Source organism: Enhydra lutris, unplaced genomic scaffold, assembly GCF_002288905.1.
Source record: "Enhydra lutris kenyoni isolate GAN:26980312 unplaced genomic scaffold, ASM228890v2 scaffoldscaffold468, whole genome shotgun sequence".
In the NCBI taxonomy this organism is placed as follows: Eukaryota; Metazoa; Chordata; class Mammalia; order Carnivora; family Mustelidae; genus Enhydra; species Enhydra lutris.
In genome coordinates this window covers 1,654-17,706 of record NW_019154552.1, presented here as the reverse complement: position 1 = coordinate 17,706, position 16,053 = coordinate 1,654, and the positions used below count along the sequence as shown (strand labels likewise).

General features: G+C 40.1%; 2 protein-coding genes across 2 annotated transcripts; both read left to right on the top strand.

The window, feature by feature from the left end:
• The first annotated feature begins 3,884 nt into the window (after window positions 1-3,884).
• Window positions 3,885-4,871, top strand: LOC111140303 (olfactory receptor 13A1-like). The gene has a single exon (XM_022492591.1). The coding sequence runs from the start codon at window positions 3,885-3,887 to the stop codon at window positions 4,869-4,871; it is 987 nt and encodes a 328-aa protein (XP_022348299.1).
• Window positions 4,872-14,839: 9,968 nt separating this feature from the next.
• On the top strand, window positions 14,840-15,781 carry LOC111140301 (olfactory receptor 6C4-like). The gene has a single exon (XM_022492590.1). It carries the CDS (start codon window positions 14,840-14,842, stop codon window positions 15,779-15,781), a length of 942 nt encoding a protein of 313 aa, XP_022348298.1.
• Window positions 15,782-16,053: the final 272 nt, after the last annotated feature.

The following is a 16,053-nucleotide window of genomic DNA, read 5'->3' as shown; positions in this document are numbered from 1 at the left end:
TTTTTTTCAAGGTAATAAAGAGTATTGTGAAGATGGCTCATTATTTTGGGTGATATAAATGGATGAGAAACATTCTGCTCATAATTCTAAGTATGCTTAATTTTTATCATTAACTATTTATAAAACCTGATATTTTTCATTTAGCTGACCTATAACCATTAACATTTACAGATTTATCACTCTGTATTATTACTGGTTTTTTTTTTTTTGCCTAAAACAATTTTTTAAAATTTCTTTTCAGTGTAACAGTATTCATTGTTTTTGCACCACACCCAGTGCTCCATGCAATCTGTGCCCTCTCTAATACCCACCACCTGGTTCCCCCAACCTCCCACCCCCCCGCCCCTTCAAAAACCTCAGATTGTTTTTCAGAGTCCATAGTCTCTCATGGTTCACCTCCCCTTCCAATTTCCCTCAACTCCCTTCTCCTCTCCATCTCCCCTTGTCCTCCATGCTATTTGTTATGCTCCACAAATAAGTGAAACCATATGATAATTGACTGATCACTAAATGAATAGACTAACTAAGATGCAAAGACTGGCTGAGAGTTAGGGTTTGCATTCATACCTCAATAATAATAGTAATCATATAAATTCTTTGTTGATTTTTCTTTTTCTTGACTTTCTTTGGACATTCAATAAAGTGAGATTTAGTGGGACAACTAGCAAATTACATAGCAAAGAATTCTAGGCTGGAATCCCAAAGTCCTGGGACTAGATACTAGCTTTGTCACTAATAGTCTGTGTGATTAGGGTAAATCACTTGGATGCCTCTGTGACTTTACAAAAAATGGGTTGGACTAGGTTGTCTTCAAAGCATCTTTCAGATTTAAGCCCAAACATTTGAGATTTTGGCATTTTCTGATTTTCATTTTTCTGTTCTTAAAATATTTTTGCAATAGGAATATTTATCTTCATATGTAATACATATCTTCAATGTAATGAACATTGGATTTATTATATGGTGTCTGAAAATTCTCAAACTTCTTTAGAGATAAAATTAATAGAAGTAGTCAACTTCCCCATTATTAATTGAATACCTTACAATAGCAACAATTCTTCACTTTTGAAATTATGAACAATAAATTGGAACTAGATAAAATTTCATTAAAAATCGTCTTTCACATAAAATCTAACCTATCTTTATGAAAAATGAAGTGAAATGAACATTTTAATTTCAGGGATTTGAGGACACTTTGTGCTGTTTCTTTAAAGTAATCAAGTCATCCAAGATGCATTTTTATTTTTTTTGAAACTTTAGGGCTGGAGGGTCTGGTAAGTGTGGAAAATTATCACTATTTAAATGTCCTGTCACCCCACGTGTGGAGAATCATGTACTCTGCATGTAGTACATGTTTAAACTTGACAATTTGTACCTGAAATCTTTTCCTTTTCCTTCACACCTTTGGTAATAATTCTGTAATGCTTGATGAGGATAAAAGACAATGTCCTATGGATCTCAGGAGAGAAAGTTTTTTTGTTATTTTCAGAAGAGGAAGTGACTGGCTGAAGTCCAACAGAGATTTATGGTCATTCTCACAGAAAGAATCTTGGCTTCCAAATTCTTTGATCTTCCTGTTGACCAATTGGATGAGGAGACTGTCCACCTGCCGTGGAAATTATAGTGAGAGGGTAATTATCAGGGGGAAATTTGTTCCCTGAATGTGAATCAGTTTGTTGACACTTCCTTGTGCTGAGCACCTGTTCAAAACTTCCATTTAGGTTTCAGTTATTTATTTTTCTGTCCTCACTCTGGAGTTAAGAGAAAGACTGGTTATAAGGTTTCTTTCCTAATAGTTTCTTTTGGTACTCCAGTCATGCTGTGTGATCGACCCACACACTGCTGCTCAGTGTTTGGTGATGGAGGTGTCTGTCTCCTCTTAGGTGTGGCTACAGCCTTAAGAGTCTCTGGCTTATAATCTGTGTTGTGGAGTGGACTGTGAGGGATGACTGGGGGGTGTCAGGTGGTTAGAATCCTAGGGAGGAAATCAGCGGTAAGTGGAGAAACCTTACAGGGGGGCATCCATGGGGCAAATCCAACTCTGTCCCTTTTCAGCCTGCTTCAGCTTTTCAGTCTCACAGTGGTCTCTGGAGTTAAACAGGAGTCACCCATCAGACTATGTTGAGGAGCCAGTAAAGTTCCAGGAGAGCAAATAAAATCTCCAGATCTCCAACCCGAGCTGTACAAAAATAACATTCACTAGTTTTGTCCCAAACATATATGAAATAAGTTAAAACATATTGCATTTGTTATCTCCGGCAATGTGATGGGGCTGACCTGATAACTTGCTGCTGGGAAGATGCAGATGGAGTTCTGTCATTTGCATCAGCTTTGAACAGAATTTATACTAAAACAGCCTATTGCTCTGAGTCAGAGAGATTTTATGCTCTTCTATTCAAAGAATCATCTTCACCTTACAAAGTGGTGACATGACTTGATTGTAGGTATTTAGTCTTCTTGTATAAACCTTTTAACACTTCAGTGGCAAATATATTTATTGAAGTTTGACAAAAAACAGAATTCTTAATTGAAAATGAGCATCTTCCTTAAATGAACCCTTTTAATGAATAGAGAGTTGAAAAGAAGGGAAAAGCAAATGTGGTACCATGCTGATTTCATCTTAATACAGAATGTGCACTGTGTTGAGAATAGAAATCACTCTGCTTTTATTGCTACTGGACTGTTTCTTACTATTATTTCAACATGCATATCTAGAGACAAAGTGGTGTTCAGAGATGAATGAGGCAAATGCCTCAGTCTTAGAGGACCATACCGTGAAGTGATGTGCAATGGGTTCTAGGATAGAAGTCAGTACGGAATCCTGAGGGATCACAAAGGAGAGAGCTTTATCTTTATCTCTAGGGAAGGGATGTTAGAAAAGGTTGGAGATGATGATAGACCTGGTTCATGAGAAAGAGAGCATTTCTGGCTGAGGGAGCTGCAAGAACAAAGCCACAAAATCTGGCCAGACTGGGGGGTCCTGGGTGTGGCTGGAGCTTTGGCTTTGAGGAGTGAGATGAGAGGGAAGACAATGTCTGGAGAGGAGGTGGATCCAAGATACCAGCTGGGGGCATTTATTTTGTCAGACCTGACTTTTAGAAAGGTTATTAAATGGAAAAATAAAAAAATACAGAGAAGCAAAGGCAAAGAAATGAAATCAAGTACAATTTATCCCCACTATTCAAATTCTGTACTGTCATTCACCTGTTGTTTTTTTCTCCAGGTGTATATACAAACATAAGCTTTTTTTCTTAAAATGAGATCCCTTTGTATACACTAGTTTTGAATTTTATTTCTTTTTACTTTTGTATTTTCTTCATTCTATTTTTATAAGCATCAGTAAAACCCTTCTAAAGCATCATTTTGATAGGTATAGAGCATTACGCTATATTAATACATCATAATACACTGACCTTTAAAAGTATAGTTGCTTTTGCATTTTCAGTATTATAAATAATGCTGTGATGACACCTTGAAGATGCTCTTAATTATTTCCTTAGGCTAAATTCCTAGAAGTGGAGGTTCTGGCTCATATTGAGTATGAATTTGAAAAGGCCTGCCTCTTGGCACCCATCCTATTGTTCGTCAAAACCAGGCTTTTCAAACTTTGCCAAATCATGGTTCATAAAGATTGGATTGTTGATTTAACTTGCATTTCTTTGAGGTTGAATGACGCTTTATGAATTTAATTGGCCATTTATACTTAGTTTTTATGAGCTAAATGTTCATACCCTTTGCCTAATGTCCTATTGACATGTTTCTCTTCCTTTATAAATCCCAGTATATCTGTATAATATTGTTCATGGCATTGTGTCAGGTGTGAATGAAACGATAGCAGCCTGCTTTAGAATACCTCTCATTTCTCTCTCTAGCCCAGAAATCACATGAAGCTGTGGGTAGAGATTCACCTGATAGTCCTGGAAACCCCTCTCAGCCCAAGAACCATGAATAACCAGACACTAGTAACAGAATTTATCCTGCAGGGCTTTTCTGAACAGCCAGAATACCATGTGCTCTTATTCAGCTGTTTCCTCTCCCTCTACTCTGTAGCTCTCATAGGTAATATCCTCATCATTTTGGCCATCACTTTCAACCCTGGGCTTCATACCCCCATGTACTTTTTTCTGTTCAACTTGGCTACTATGGATATTATCTGCACCTCTTCCATCATGCCCAAAGCGCTGGAGGGTCTGCTGTCAAAGGACAGCTCCATCTCTTACTGGGGCTGCATGGCCCAGCTCTGTTTCCTCACATGGTCTGCATCCTCTGAGCTGCTGCTCCTCACGGTCATGGCCTATGACCGGTACGCAGCCATCTGCCATCCTCTGCATTACAGCACCACAATGAGCAAGGCATTCTGCTGCAAGCTGGCTACAGGTGTATGGGTGCTCTGTGCCTTCAACACGGCCATCCACACAGGGCTGATGCTACGGTTAAATTTCTGTGGCCCCAATGTCATTACCCATTTTTTCTGTGAGGCCCCTCCTCTCCTGCTTCTCTCCTGTAGCTCCACGTATGTGAACAGCATCATGATTGTCCTGGCTGATGCATTTTATGGCATATTGAACTTCCTGATGACCATCGTGTCATATGGCTTTATCATCTCTAGCATCTTCAAGATGCAGACTGCAGAGGGGAAGAAGAAAGCCTTTTCCACCTGCTCCTCCCATCTCATTGTGGTGTGCATGTATTATACTGCTGTATTCTATGCCTACATAAGCCCAGTCTCCAGCTATAGTGCAGAGAAGAGCAAGTTGGCTGGCGTACTGTATACTATGGTGAGCCCTACACTGAACCCCCTCATCTATACTTTGAGAAACAAGGAAGTCAAGGCAGCCCTCAGGAAGCTTTTCTCATTCTCCAGAAATTAATTTCTGTCTTCTGAAGCTTTTGTTGGAGACTACATGTTGAAGTCCACAGTGGTTTCAGAGACTCTCCAATGAGTAAGATTTTGGAAACTACTACTAATGAATCAGTGTGTTTACTAATAGATTCTCTAATGACTTGAAGAGCCATTATTGTTATTCATCTTGCTTTCTTGTAATCTTGTAATTTTTATATTTTCTACCTTTTTTAATGATTTAAAAAAAAAACACATTTAATGAGCATTAAGTGATTAAAAGCACATTACTCATTTGATAAAACAGAGCTCATTTGATCTATATCCTTAGGAGGACATGGGGAGTTGGAAGAAGGGAGTTGGGGGAAATTGGAAGGGGAGGTGAACAATGAGAGACTATGGACTCTGAAAAACAATCTGAAGGGTTTGAAGAGTTGGGGGGGTGGGAGGTTGGGGGAACCAGGTGGTGAGTATTAGAGAGGGCACGGATTGCATGGAGCACTGGGTGTGGTACAAAAACAATGAATACTGTTATGCTGAAAAAAAAATGTTAAAAAAAAAAAAAAAAGAAAACTCGGTTTAAGTGGTGCCTGGGTGGCTCAGTCATTAAGCGTCTGCCTTTGGCTCAGGTCATGATACCAAGGTCCTGGGATCGATCCCCACATCGGGCTCCCTGATTGACAGGAAGCCTGTTTCTCCCTCTCTACTCCCCCTGTTTGAATTCTCTCTCTGATGTCTCTCTCTGTCAAATAAATAAATAAAATATTTTTTCTAATTATAATAATTTTTAAATTAATATATAATGTATTATTAACCCCAGGGGTACAGGTCTGTGAATGGCCAGGTTTACACACTTCACCATAGTACATACTTTCCCCAATGTCCCTAACCCCACCACCCTGTCCCTACCCACCTCCCCCAAGCAACCCTCAGTTTGTTTTGTGAGATTAAGAGTCTCTTGTGGTTTGTCTCCCTCCCGATCCCATCTTGTTTCTTTTATTCTTTTCTTACCCACCAAACCCCCCATATTGCCTCTCAACTTCCTCATATCAGGGAGATCATATAATAAAATCTTTTAAAAATTCAATTTAAGAATATAGCAGTATCCATGATGGTGAATATAAAAAGAAAAGACATAAAGACTGTTGCGTTCCAGGGTGTGGTGTGGATGTACAAAGATGAATGCAATGTGGAAGGAGCCCTGCACTGGTTGGGGAGAAGATCTGGATTCGTATTCAGACTTTCAGAGCACTCAACTCACTTCAGCTGTAGTTTCCTTCTAAGTGTGATGAGGAAAATAAATAACCCAGAGGTGCTGTCAAGACCGAACAAGAGAACGGAAGACAATGCTGTCAAGTGCTGTCTAAGCGTAAGATTTTATTGTGTTGGGTTATTGCTGAGGGCAGGAGCAGCCCAGGAAGTCTGGATGTCACAGCCCCTCACCTCTGCCTGCCTCAGGGTGACGTTTGTGGTGGCTAGCTGGAAAGGGTAGGTGGGGGTTAAGATGATCCAACCACACAGGAAGAGGCTGCAGGGATGGCAGTGGATTCAGCTAAGACGCAGTGAGAAGCAGCATTGAGATGGGTAAATGAAAAGCCATTCTGGTGGTTTCTGATGTAGAGTGGATCCTGTTTATCTCAGGGATCCTCAGGCTCATGAGTGAGACCAGCTCTGCTCAGGAAAGGCCAGATGGAGTTCCTGATAGATCATCCATATTTCCTTAGTGGATTCTCTCCCAGCTTCCTAAAGCCTTTCATATTTCAGGCCCCAAACTTTTTCCCCAAATTTTCAAATGCTAACAGTCCATTTTAGTTTTCAAATCACTTTCTTCCCTGTTCAGTGGAGCCCTGTGTCAGGTTCTGTCCCTCTGAGCCCTATGTGAGTAACTGGTCCTTCTCTCTGTGACCTCTATGTCCAGGTCAGCACCCCTCCCTGCCAGAGTACTGTCTTGCTAGGAGTTTATCTTCTCTAGATCATTCCTTTCTCTAGAACATCTCTAGATGCCTTCCTTTCCTTCAACAGACTTGATACCTGATTATTTTTTTGGTGGCTCCTTTTTACAGCAGCAAATTTGCTTTTCTTAGCTGAGACAGAGATGCAGCTCTTGCTTCTCGGATGTTATCTCTTAAAATTAGTCCTTGTGATTTCGTGTAGACAAACTCATGATGCCACAGGCATCCAGCAGGCAGCATTTTCTATGATCGGCTGATATGACTTCACATTATCAGTTCTTTGGCAAGCCACAGAAAGGAACTGTTAGAACTTCTGATTTACCCATTTCTCTGCTTTTTGTCTTTGATAGTGTCTATCAGTCAAGGGAGGCTCACCCTTTCTTCAGATGTTTCTCCAACCACAAGCCCTTACCGCTTTAGCCTCCCTGACTCAAGCAGATCTTCTGTAAGTGTTCCACCAGATTAGTTCACCAGCACCAACAGCCATATTTTGATAAAGGGTCTGGATGATGGAGATAAGATACGGGCTGTGGTACATCCATCTCCTCCTCCATGGAGGCTGCTTTATTTATTTATTTATTTTTAAAGATTTTATTTATTCATTTTTCAGAGAGAGAGATCACAAGCAGGCAGAGCAGCAGGCAGAGAGAGTAGGGGGGAAGCAGGCTCCCTGCTCAGCAGAGAGCCTGATGCAGGGCTCAATCCCAGGACCCTGAGATCATGACCTGAGCTGAAGGCAGAGGTTTAACCCTCTGAGCCACTCAGGCACCCCTGGAGGCTGCTTTATGAACTGAAGACTTAGCCACATTCCTGTCCTGTGGTTCCAGACAATGAGGTACTTCTAGTCTTGTATTTTATATTGGCTTTCCTTTTTCTTCAGTTTAGGATTGACCTTTGGTTACCACTATACCAGAGTTTGTCAACTTTGACCTTGCTGATCATGGCAGGTGCCGTCCTGTACCTCCAGTAAATTTAGCGGCATCCTTGGCCTCTACCAACTAGATGTCAGTAGAACCACTCCAGACAAGAATGTCTCTAGACATTGCCAGATCTCCTTGGAGGTGAGGAGAGAGCAAAATCATCTCTGGGTGAGAACCACTGAGGTCCAACCAACCAGTCACTCTCACTTTTGGGATTTGTAGTCACTGCTGTGCCACTTCCACCACTGACTACTGCCTCTAGCCAAGGTAGCTTCTGTGTGTCAGGTCTGAGACTAAGTACTGCCACAATTTATCTTTGGTTTTCCAGGAACACTGTAAGAGGCTAGGTGATACACCCAAGTTCTACAATGAGTGTGAGGTGGGGATAGGATTTCAGCTCTAGCTCCATGAATCCAGAGCATATGCTCTTATCCACCAAAGCATATTAGAGCCTGTCATGGACTCCACCTTCTGCCGCTGTCCACGGTTGGGACAAGGGACTTTGTTAACAAGCAGCAAACCTGCTGCAGCTCCTGTCTGACCAGTGGGTTTGGAAGAGCAATCTTTTGAAAGTGTTTTGAAATGGAGCAATTGGCCTCAGCAGAGGACACAGATTTACATCCTAATAACTTTTTTTTCAGGAATACTGAATTGGTGCGGTGATGTCTATCACTTAACAGAGAGGAGAGACCTGAGCCATTTCCCCAGATGTGATTTCTCAGGGGCCCGTTTGGCAGGGGCAGGCATTTATTCCAGAGAGAGGGATGTGTAAGATTACAGAAGCCCTGTCCCATTTAATTTCCCATTGCATGGAACAGATTCTTATGTTATCTTTTTAAATTTAATCTAAGATCCTCCTTTCTCTTAGGAGTTTGGAGGGGTTACTTTCATCAAAGACAAGCAAAAGGTATTTGCCCACCTTGTCTGGGAGCTACAGAGCCCAGAGGCAGGGCTAGTCCTTTGTTTTCCACCACCCACTGGAGTGAGCCCCGTAGCCTCTTTAGATTCATCAGCTAGGCACCATATTTTGGTCATACTATGTTGACAGCTCAGCTAGAGAGTACACCTGGCATTCTCTTAGAGAAACATGAGATGAAGAGAGGGTCTGGGCTTTTGAAGACAGTGCTTCCTTACATTGGCTTCATGTCAGATTTGAGGACCAAGTCATGATTAGTTCTTGCTTTGTCTTCTTTTGGGGGCAGATAAAGCAAACCTCAGGACTTCAGTGGGCTGGGATTTCCCATACATCTGCGTCTGAATCTATTGGTAGTGTGATGCTGAGTTGATCTACTGTCATGTCCTCCCACATGTTGCCTTTTCCACCTTCAACGCTTGTACTCCAGTACAGGCCATGGTAGACTTGTACAGGTTATGGTATGCTTATGAGAAGAATGAGACCCATCAGAATACTTCATTTTTCTGGATTAGAATGAATTATGATGATTAGGTAGCCCCATAAATGTGTGTTTTCTAAAACAAAACTGTCATCCATGTTTCATGTATTGGATAGTGGAAAAACTCAGAGACCGAATTATAATCCATTCTCCACTCAGATTCCTTGGGATGCTAATTAATCTACACGGCGTCACTTTTGTGTGGGTCTACATGCCAGGAAACACAACCACATTCTTCTGCTTCCCTCTGTGCTGGGATAGCTGCTTGAGCTAGTCTAGATGGGGAGGTCTTGAGTTGCTTGGGCAACAGCTGGCTCATTATTAATCTATTATCTCTCAGTGCCAGCCCCAGCTCTGGAACTCTGAGCCAGGGGTTCTGCAAACCATGTTTCAGCTTTGCAGAAGGATTTCTGTTAGTCTCTGCCCAGAGGTAGCCCCAGAGAAAGACTGAGCTGCTAGAGGCAGAAGGGACTTGTTCTGTTCCACTTGCTTCCTGTTTTTGTCAGCATTGCTGTAATACTCTTTCTTTAACTCTGCAGCAGTCATTGGGCCCAGGAGCAGCAGCTGGCTGCAGTTTCCACACTTGCAGGAGTACCGTTATTAGCCCCACAGAAACAGTGTCCTGTGGTCACAAGTTTTGCCTACTTAGAGGTTTGAATCCCAGCTCAGCAGGAGCTCTCTCCTTCAAGATCCTGAGGAAGCAGCACTCTCTGAGGAGTGCCTATGCCTCAGGGGCCTGAGACCTAGCTCCATAGAATCTCTTCATACCACAGGAAGACCAGGGCTACCCAGGAAACACACACCCAACAGAGATCTCTGACCTAGCTCAGTGGAATTCCTTCTCTGGGCTTCTCAGTTACAACAGCCTTAATCTTTGTCTTGGTTTCTCCAGTCCTAGGAGATGAAGCTTTCTTCTGTACTTGCTGTCTCTGTATCACCTCAGTGTTTGCTTCATGCCCTTTTGGTCCACCAAAACTTGTCTAACCAGTTCCTACATTAAATCTTCTCTGTAAAGTTGTGTGATACTGTTTCTGTTTCCCAACTTGGACATTGATGGAGGCTTCCATTCAGTGGATGTTTGCTTTAATGTTGTTGTTGCTGCTGTCCTATGGTCTCCAGCAGGAATGCTTCAGACTCTGACAGATCTAAGCCATACTCCATCAATTTCTGTCTCAGACATTTGATAGATGATCAAGGGCCGGAGCCTATCCTGCTCCAGGAGCTAGGAGACCATAATTCTGATTTTGTTGACATTTCTGATGACCTTAGGTGGTATTTATTATAAGAGTTAAGAATTTTTTCAGGCTTTCTCTTACAGATTTAAGGATCTTTTTTAAAAAAAAAAAAAAGTCTACATGTTTCTCATTGCACAACTGGGCTGGAGAGAAATCTCTTTGAATGCTCTAGAGGACTTTCTCCTGACCTCATTCATAGTTTCAGAGCTTTTATTTTATTCTTTGTTCTTGGTGGAGTGTTCTATAATTGTTGGTTAGAACCTGATAGTTGATGGTGTTGAGTTCTTCTACATCTTAGTGATTTTTTTGGCTACTTGTTTTATTAATTGTTGAGAGAGGAACAATGAAGTATCCAAATGTAATTGTTGAATATCTTTTTTTGCCTTTTAGTTCTATCAGTTTTTACTTTACATATTTTGCAGGTCTCTTGTTTGGTGTACATATCTAGGATCGCTCTATCTTCTTGGTGGATTGATGCTCTCATCATTGTTTAATGTCTCTTTCTGATTTTGGTTATTTTTATTGCTCTGAAGTCTACTTAGTCTGATATTAATATAGCCACTCCTGCCTTCAGTTGATAAATATTTGCGTGAAAATCTTTTCCCATCCACTTACTTTCAAACAGCCTCTATTGTTATATCCAAAGTGAGTGTTTGTAGACATCATATAGTTGGGTTGTGATTTTCAGTCTATTTTATCTATGTTTCTTTCAATTGGTATAGCTAGACCATTCACATTTTGATGTCTTAGGGGTTAAGTCCACCATTTTACATTTTGTTTTCTGTTTGTTTTTCATTTCCATATTTTCTTTTTCCTGCCTTCATATGGGTTACTTGAACATTGTACAATAATTCAATTTTGATTTATCTATAATGCTTTTAAGTGTATGTATTTGCACAGCAGTTTTAGTGGTTGCTCTGGATATCATTTCCTTTATGTTCAGAGAACTTCTGTCCATTCTTTTAGGATAGGTATGCTGGTGAGAAATTCTTACAGTTTTCCTTCATCTGAGAGTGTCTTTATTTCCCCTTCATTCGTGAAGGATATTTGTACTAGGTGTAAGATTCTATATATTGGCAATACTCTTATTTCAGTGCTTGAAAAAATATTGTGTTACTTCTTTCTGACCCCCATGGTTTCTGATGAGAAATTTACTGTCACTTGAATTGTTCTTTCCTGTGGGTAATGTGTTGTTTCTTTCTTGCTGCTTTATATTTTTCTTTCTCTTCAATTACCAGAGGTTTGAATATGTGTCTTGATGTGATTTCTTTGGATTTATACTATTTAGAATTTATTCAGCTCCTTGGATTTGTAAGTTATATTGTTTGCCAAATTTGAGAAGTTTTCAGCCTTTGTTTTTTCCAAGTCCCTTTTCAGCCCCACTCTTTTTCTTTTCTTTTTCAGACTCTAGTGATACAAATGTTAGATCTTTTGTTATAGTTCCACAAATCCAGGAGGCTGTATCTGTTTTTTTTTTTTTTTTCAGTTTGTTTTCTTTTTGTTGTTCATTTGGGTAATTTCTGTTATTCTTTCTTCAGTTCATTGATTTTTCCCTTTATCTCCTGCATTCTGCTGTTGACCCCATCCATTGAATTTAAGGAAAAAGTTAATTATGATATTTTTGAGTTCCAAAATTTCCATGTGGTTCTTCTTTATGCCTTTTATTTCTTAGTTGGAAATTTCTGTTTTTAAATTTGTTCCAAGCATGCTTGTAATTGGTCATTGAAGCATTTTGTGATGGCTACTTCAAACTCTGCCAGATAATTGTAATATATCTTGCATCTTGATGTTGGTGTCCATTGATTGTCTTTTTTTCATTCAAGTTGAACTCTTCCTTGTTCTTGGTGTGAAAGGTTATTATCATCTGAAACCTGGGCATTTAGCTCTTTTTTAAACTTGGTGTTTTGTCTGGTATTCTTTGACACTGCTCTTGGAGATTAAGGGAGAGCTTTACTTTATTACCACAGGTGGGGCTCTAAATTCCCCCACTTGAGCTTTCAACTCCACCTTAGTAGCACTATAAAGTTGGGACTTTATAAAATCTGGGAGGATTATATGCAGTCTATTTTTGAAGACTTTTATGGAGGACAATAGACATTTGGGAGTCCATATTATTGTATTTGCATATATAATGAAAAGGTAGGTATGATTTTTGTATTACAATTTTCTGTTTCCAACAATGCCCAATTAGTAGCCACCGGGGATCCTAGAGGGACATTGATCTCTAACTAGCTATGTTCTATATTTTAATGAGGTCTGGTGTGTCTGGGGTTTGCCCACTGGTCCTGGTGGATCCTGAGTGGTGTCAAGAGACTCCTATGCTAAGAATATGATGGGCAGAATTAATTTCACTTTTATCTAAGCTTCCAATGACATGCATATTCTCCTCAACCTATAGAAGTCAGGAGATGGAAATGCATTTTACCTACCCTGGAATGCATTTAAGAAGCGTACTATTAGAAGGGACCAATTTGAGTGAGGAGGTTAATGTCTTCCACTATGCCCTGGAGCATTTGCCAACAAGCAGGGTCTCTTTCTGGTGGTGGCTAATGCAGGAGCAGAATGGGAGTTTGGGGAACCTAGAGCCTGCAAGGAAGGTATAAAAGTTTTTGGAATTCCAGATTAACTTACTCTCAGATTCCAGTAGAGCACTAGGGACTATATGTATGTATGTAATCCTTTCTTTTCCAGGATTTCCAGGATTTCATCAGGCCAGATTTGCATGGAACTTTCACTTTACCCCAATTTTGGAAAGTTTTGATTTCATATGAACAAGCATGTTTGGGACACATGATGCACATTTTGAACATTTCTCTAGGACAAATTAGGGTCATTTCAAATGCAAGTGCTCTCCTCGACCCCCCCAACACACACATTTCTAAGTGCCTAGATCAGCATTTTGGTTTATTGAAAGAGTGAAAGAGAGGGAGACTGAGTTCTGCTTATTGTGAGCTTCGTTTGGGTGAGTACATGACTGTAGTATGATTGGCTTATTTTGCTGTTTGTTTATTGTGATTTGAAGCAGAGTCTGTTCCTCTTCAAGCTGATTTAACATACTTAAAAGAGTGGGGCTTGACTAAGTCACCCAGCCAGTTTAGAGATCTGAGATGAACACTAGTTGACCAGAGTGACAAAAGCTCACATAGAGAAGTTTATGGATTTAAACGGTAACAGAGAATATTTTATTTAAGTGGACAATATAAGAGAGAATGAATCAGAAAATAATTGCTGGGGCACCTGGGTGGCTCAGTTGTTAAGTGTCTGCCTTCAGCTCAGGTCATGATTCCAGGGTCCTGGGATGGAGCCCCTTGTCAGGCTCCCTGCTCTGCAGGTAGCCTTCTCCCTCCCTCACTCCCTCTGCTTGTGTTTCCTCTCTGGCTGTCTCTCTCTCTGTCAAAGAAATAAATAAAATCTTAAAAAAAAAAAAAAGAATTGCCAGAGTCAAGGCATACAATTTCTCTATCATCACGCTAGTACCTCCTAAATGTATGGACTGAAAGGGTCAGAAGATATTTTACCTTAGATAGACGACTTAACACAGGGGGAAGGGAAAACTCTCCTCTTTTACTGACTAGTCTCAAGCTCTGTGGGAAAATGGCTGATGTGTGTCTCCAACAATATAATTAGTGTCCGTCTGCTACTGTAGCGCTCTCTCACTTTAGAGGGCAGCACCTGGAACCAAAGGAAGTTTTCCTACAGGTGATGTTATGACTTCAAATATGGGTGACAAATCCTAAGGATATCATTGGGGAATATGTTTTTTGTGGGATGACCTACTCATGACAAGTTTTTTTTTAAAGGTTACAATTTTCCTTTTATAATATTTACCCTGTGAATGCATGATATGAATGGTACCTTATAACTAATGATCAGATATATTACTAAAAGAAGGATTTTTTTTCTGCTTGTCAATAGACTGTAGAAGAATGACTAACACTTTTAAAATTACATTATTCTTAAAAAAATTACATTATTCTTTATGAAAACTTACAGCCACATGCACAGTTCTTTTTTTGTAATTTAACATAAATATATTCGTAGATAAAAATTTACTTTTACTTAAGTGCAACAATTAGACATAAAATATAATGTTTAAAATGGTAGAAAAATCCAGTCACCGTGATTACACTATTTTATTTTATTTTTAATTTTTTCCATTCTGAAAAAAAGTTTTTTGATTAAAGTATAGTTGACACAAAATGTTACTTTAGTTTCAGGTATACAATCTAGTGATTCAACAACTCTATATGTTATGCTATGCTCCCCACAAGTATAGCAACGTCTGTCACCATACAACACTATTAAAATACCATTGATTGTATTTTCTATATTATACCTTTGATCCCTGTGACTTATTCATTCCATAACTGGAAGCCTGTACCTGCCCTCCACCATTTGCCTGCACTGTTTGATGTGTTTAATAAAATAAAGTTCTTCATTCTTTAGTCATGAAACTCTACAACATAGCTCATAGAATTGAAGAAATGGAAAGTCAGTGATGGAGCATGCAAGAAACCAGACAGAAGTTCAGGAATTCATCCTGGAGGGCTTTCCTAATGTCCAGCACCTTGGGAAGGTTCTCTTCATGGTGCATCTGTTGGCATACCTGACCTCCATCATGGGAAACATACTCATAATCACCATCACCTGGGTTGACCATCGTCTCCAGACACCCATGTACTTCTTCCTTAGCAGTTTCTCCTTTTTTGAATGCTGTTTTATAACCACTGTTATTCCAAAATTGCTGGCCATCTTTCTGTCAGGGAAGCAATCAATTTCCTTTGCTGCCTGCTTCACACAAGCCTTTGTCTTTCTTTTCCTGGGAACAACTGTTTTCTTCCTTATGGCTGTATTATCCCTAGATCGGTACTTGGCCATTTGCAAACCTCTGTATTACCCAACCATCATGAACCCAAGGATGTGTTTCCTTCTAGACATGGCCTGTTTAGCTTTGGGCTTTGTCCTCATGGTGGTTCCAGTTATAATGCTTTCCCAATCATCCTTCTGTGGCCCCCATGTCATCCCTCACTTCTTCTGTGATTTTGGGCCCCTGATTCATCTCTCTTGTTCTGATACCAGATCTACTGAATTGTTGGCCTTTGTCCTTGCTTTGGTTATCCTTTTGACATCCCTTATCATAACCATCATTGCATACAGCAACATAGTAGTGACAATCATGCGACTACCATCAGCCAAGGAGAAGCAGAAAGCTTTCTCTACCTGTTCCTCTCACCTCATTGTCCTCTTTCTGATGTATGGCAGCTGTGTGTTTATATATGTGAAACCAAAGCAAACGAACAGGCTGGACTCCAACAGGGAGGCTGCCCTTGTGAACACGGTGGTGACCCCATTGCTCAACCCTGTCATCTACACTCTGCGGAACAAGCAGGTCCACCAGGCTCTGAGGAATGCTCTGTCCAGGGTTAGATTGCAAAAATAGAACAAGAGACTGTCAGAGGAGAATGCCCTTTCTCCATATAATTCAATCTCCCTCCTATTTCTGGTATCTCCTATATAGACTTTCAAATGTGTTTTTAGAGGTTCTGCTTGTTTATTCTTAGAATAGGGGCCAATTTATCTTGTAATCCAATATACTCCCCTACTTGAAAGCTCTAACATTCTTTTTTATGTTGAGATGAAATTATCTTCCCAGATCTGTTCACTAGTTTTAGCTCAATAGGATTAAACAAATTTTAATGAGTAGCTTCATAT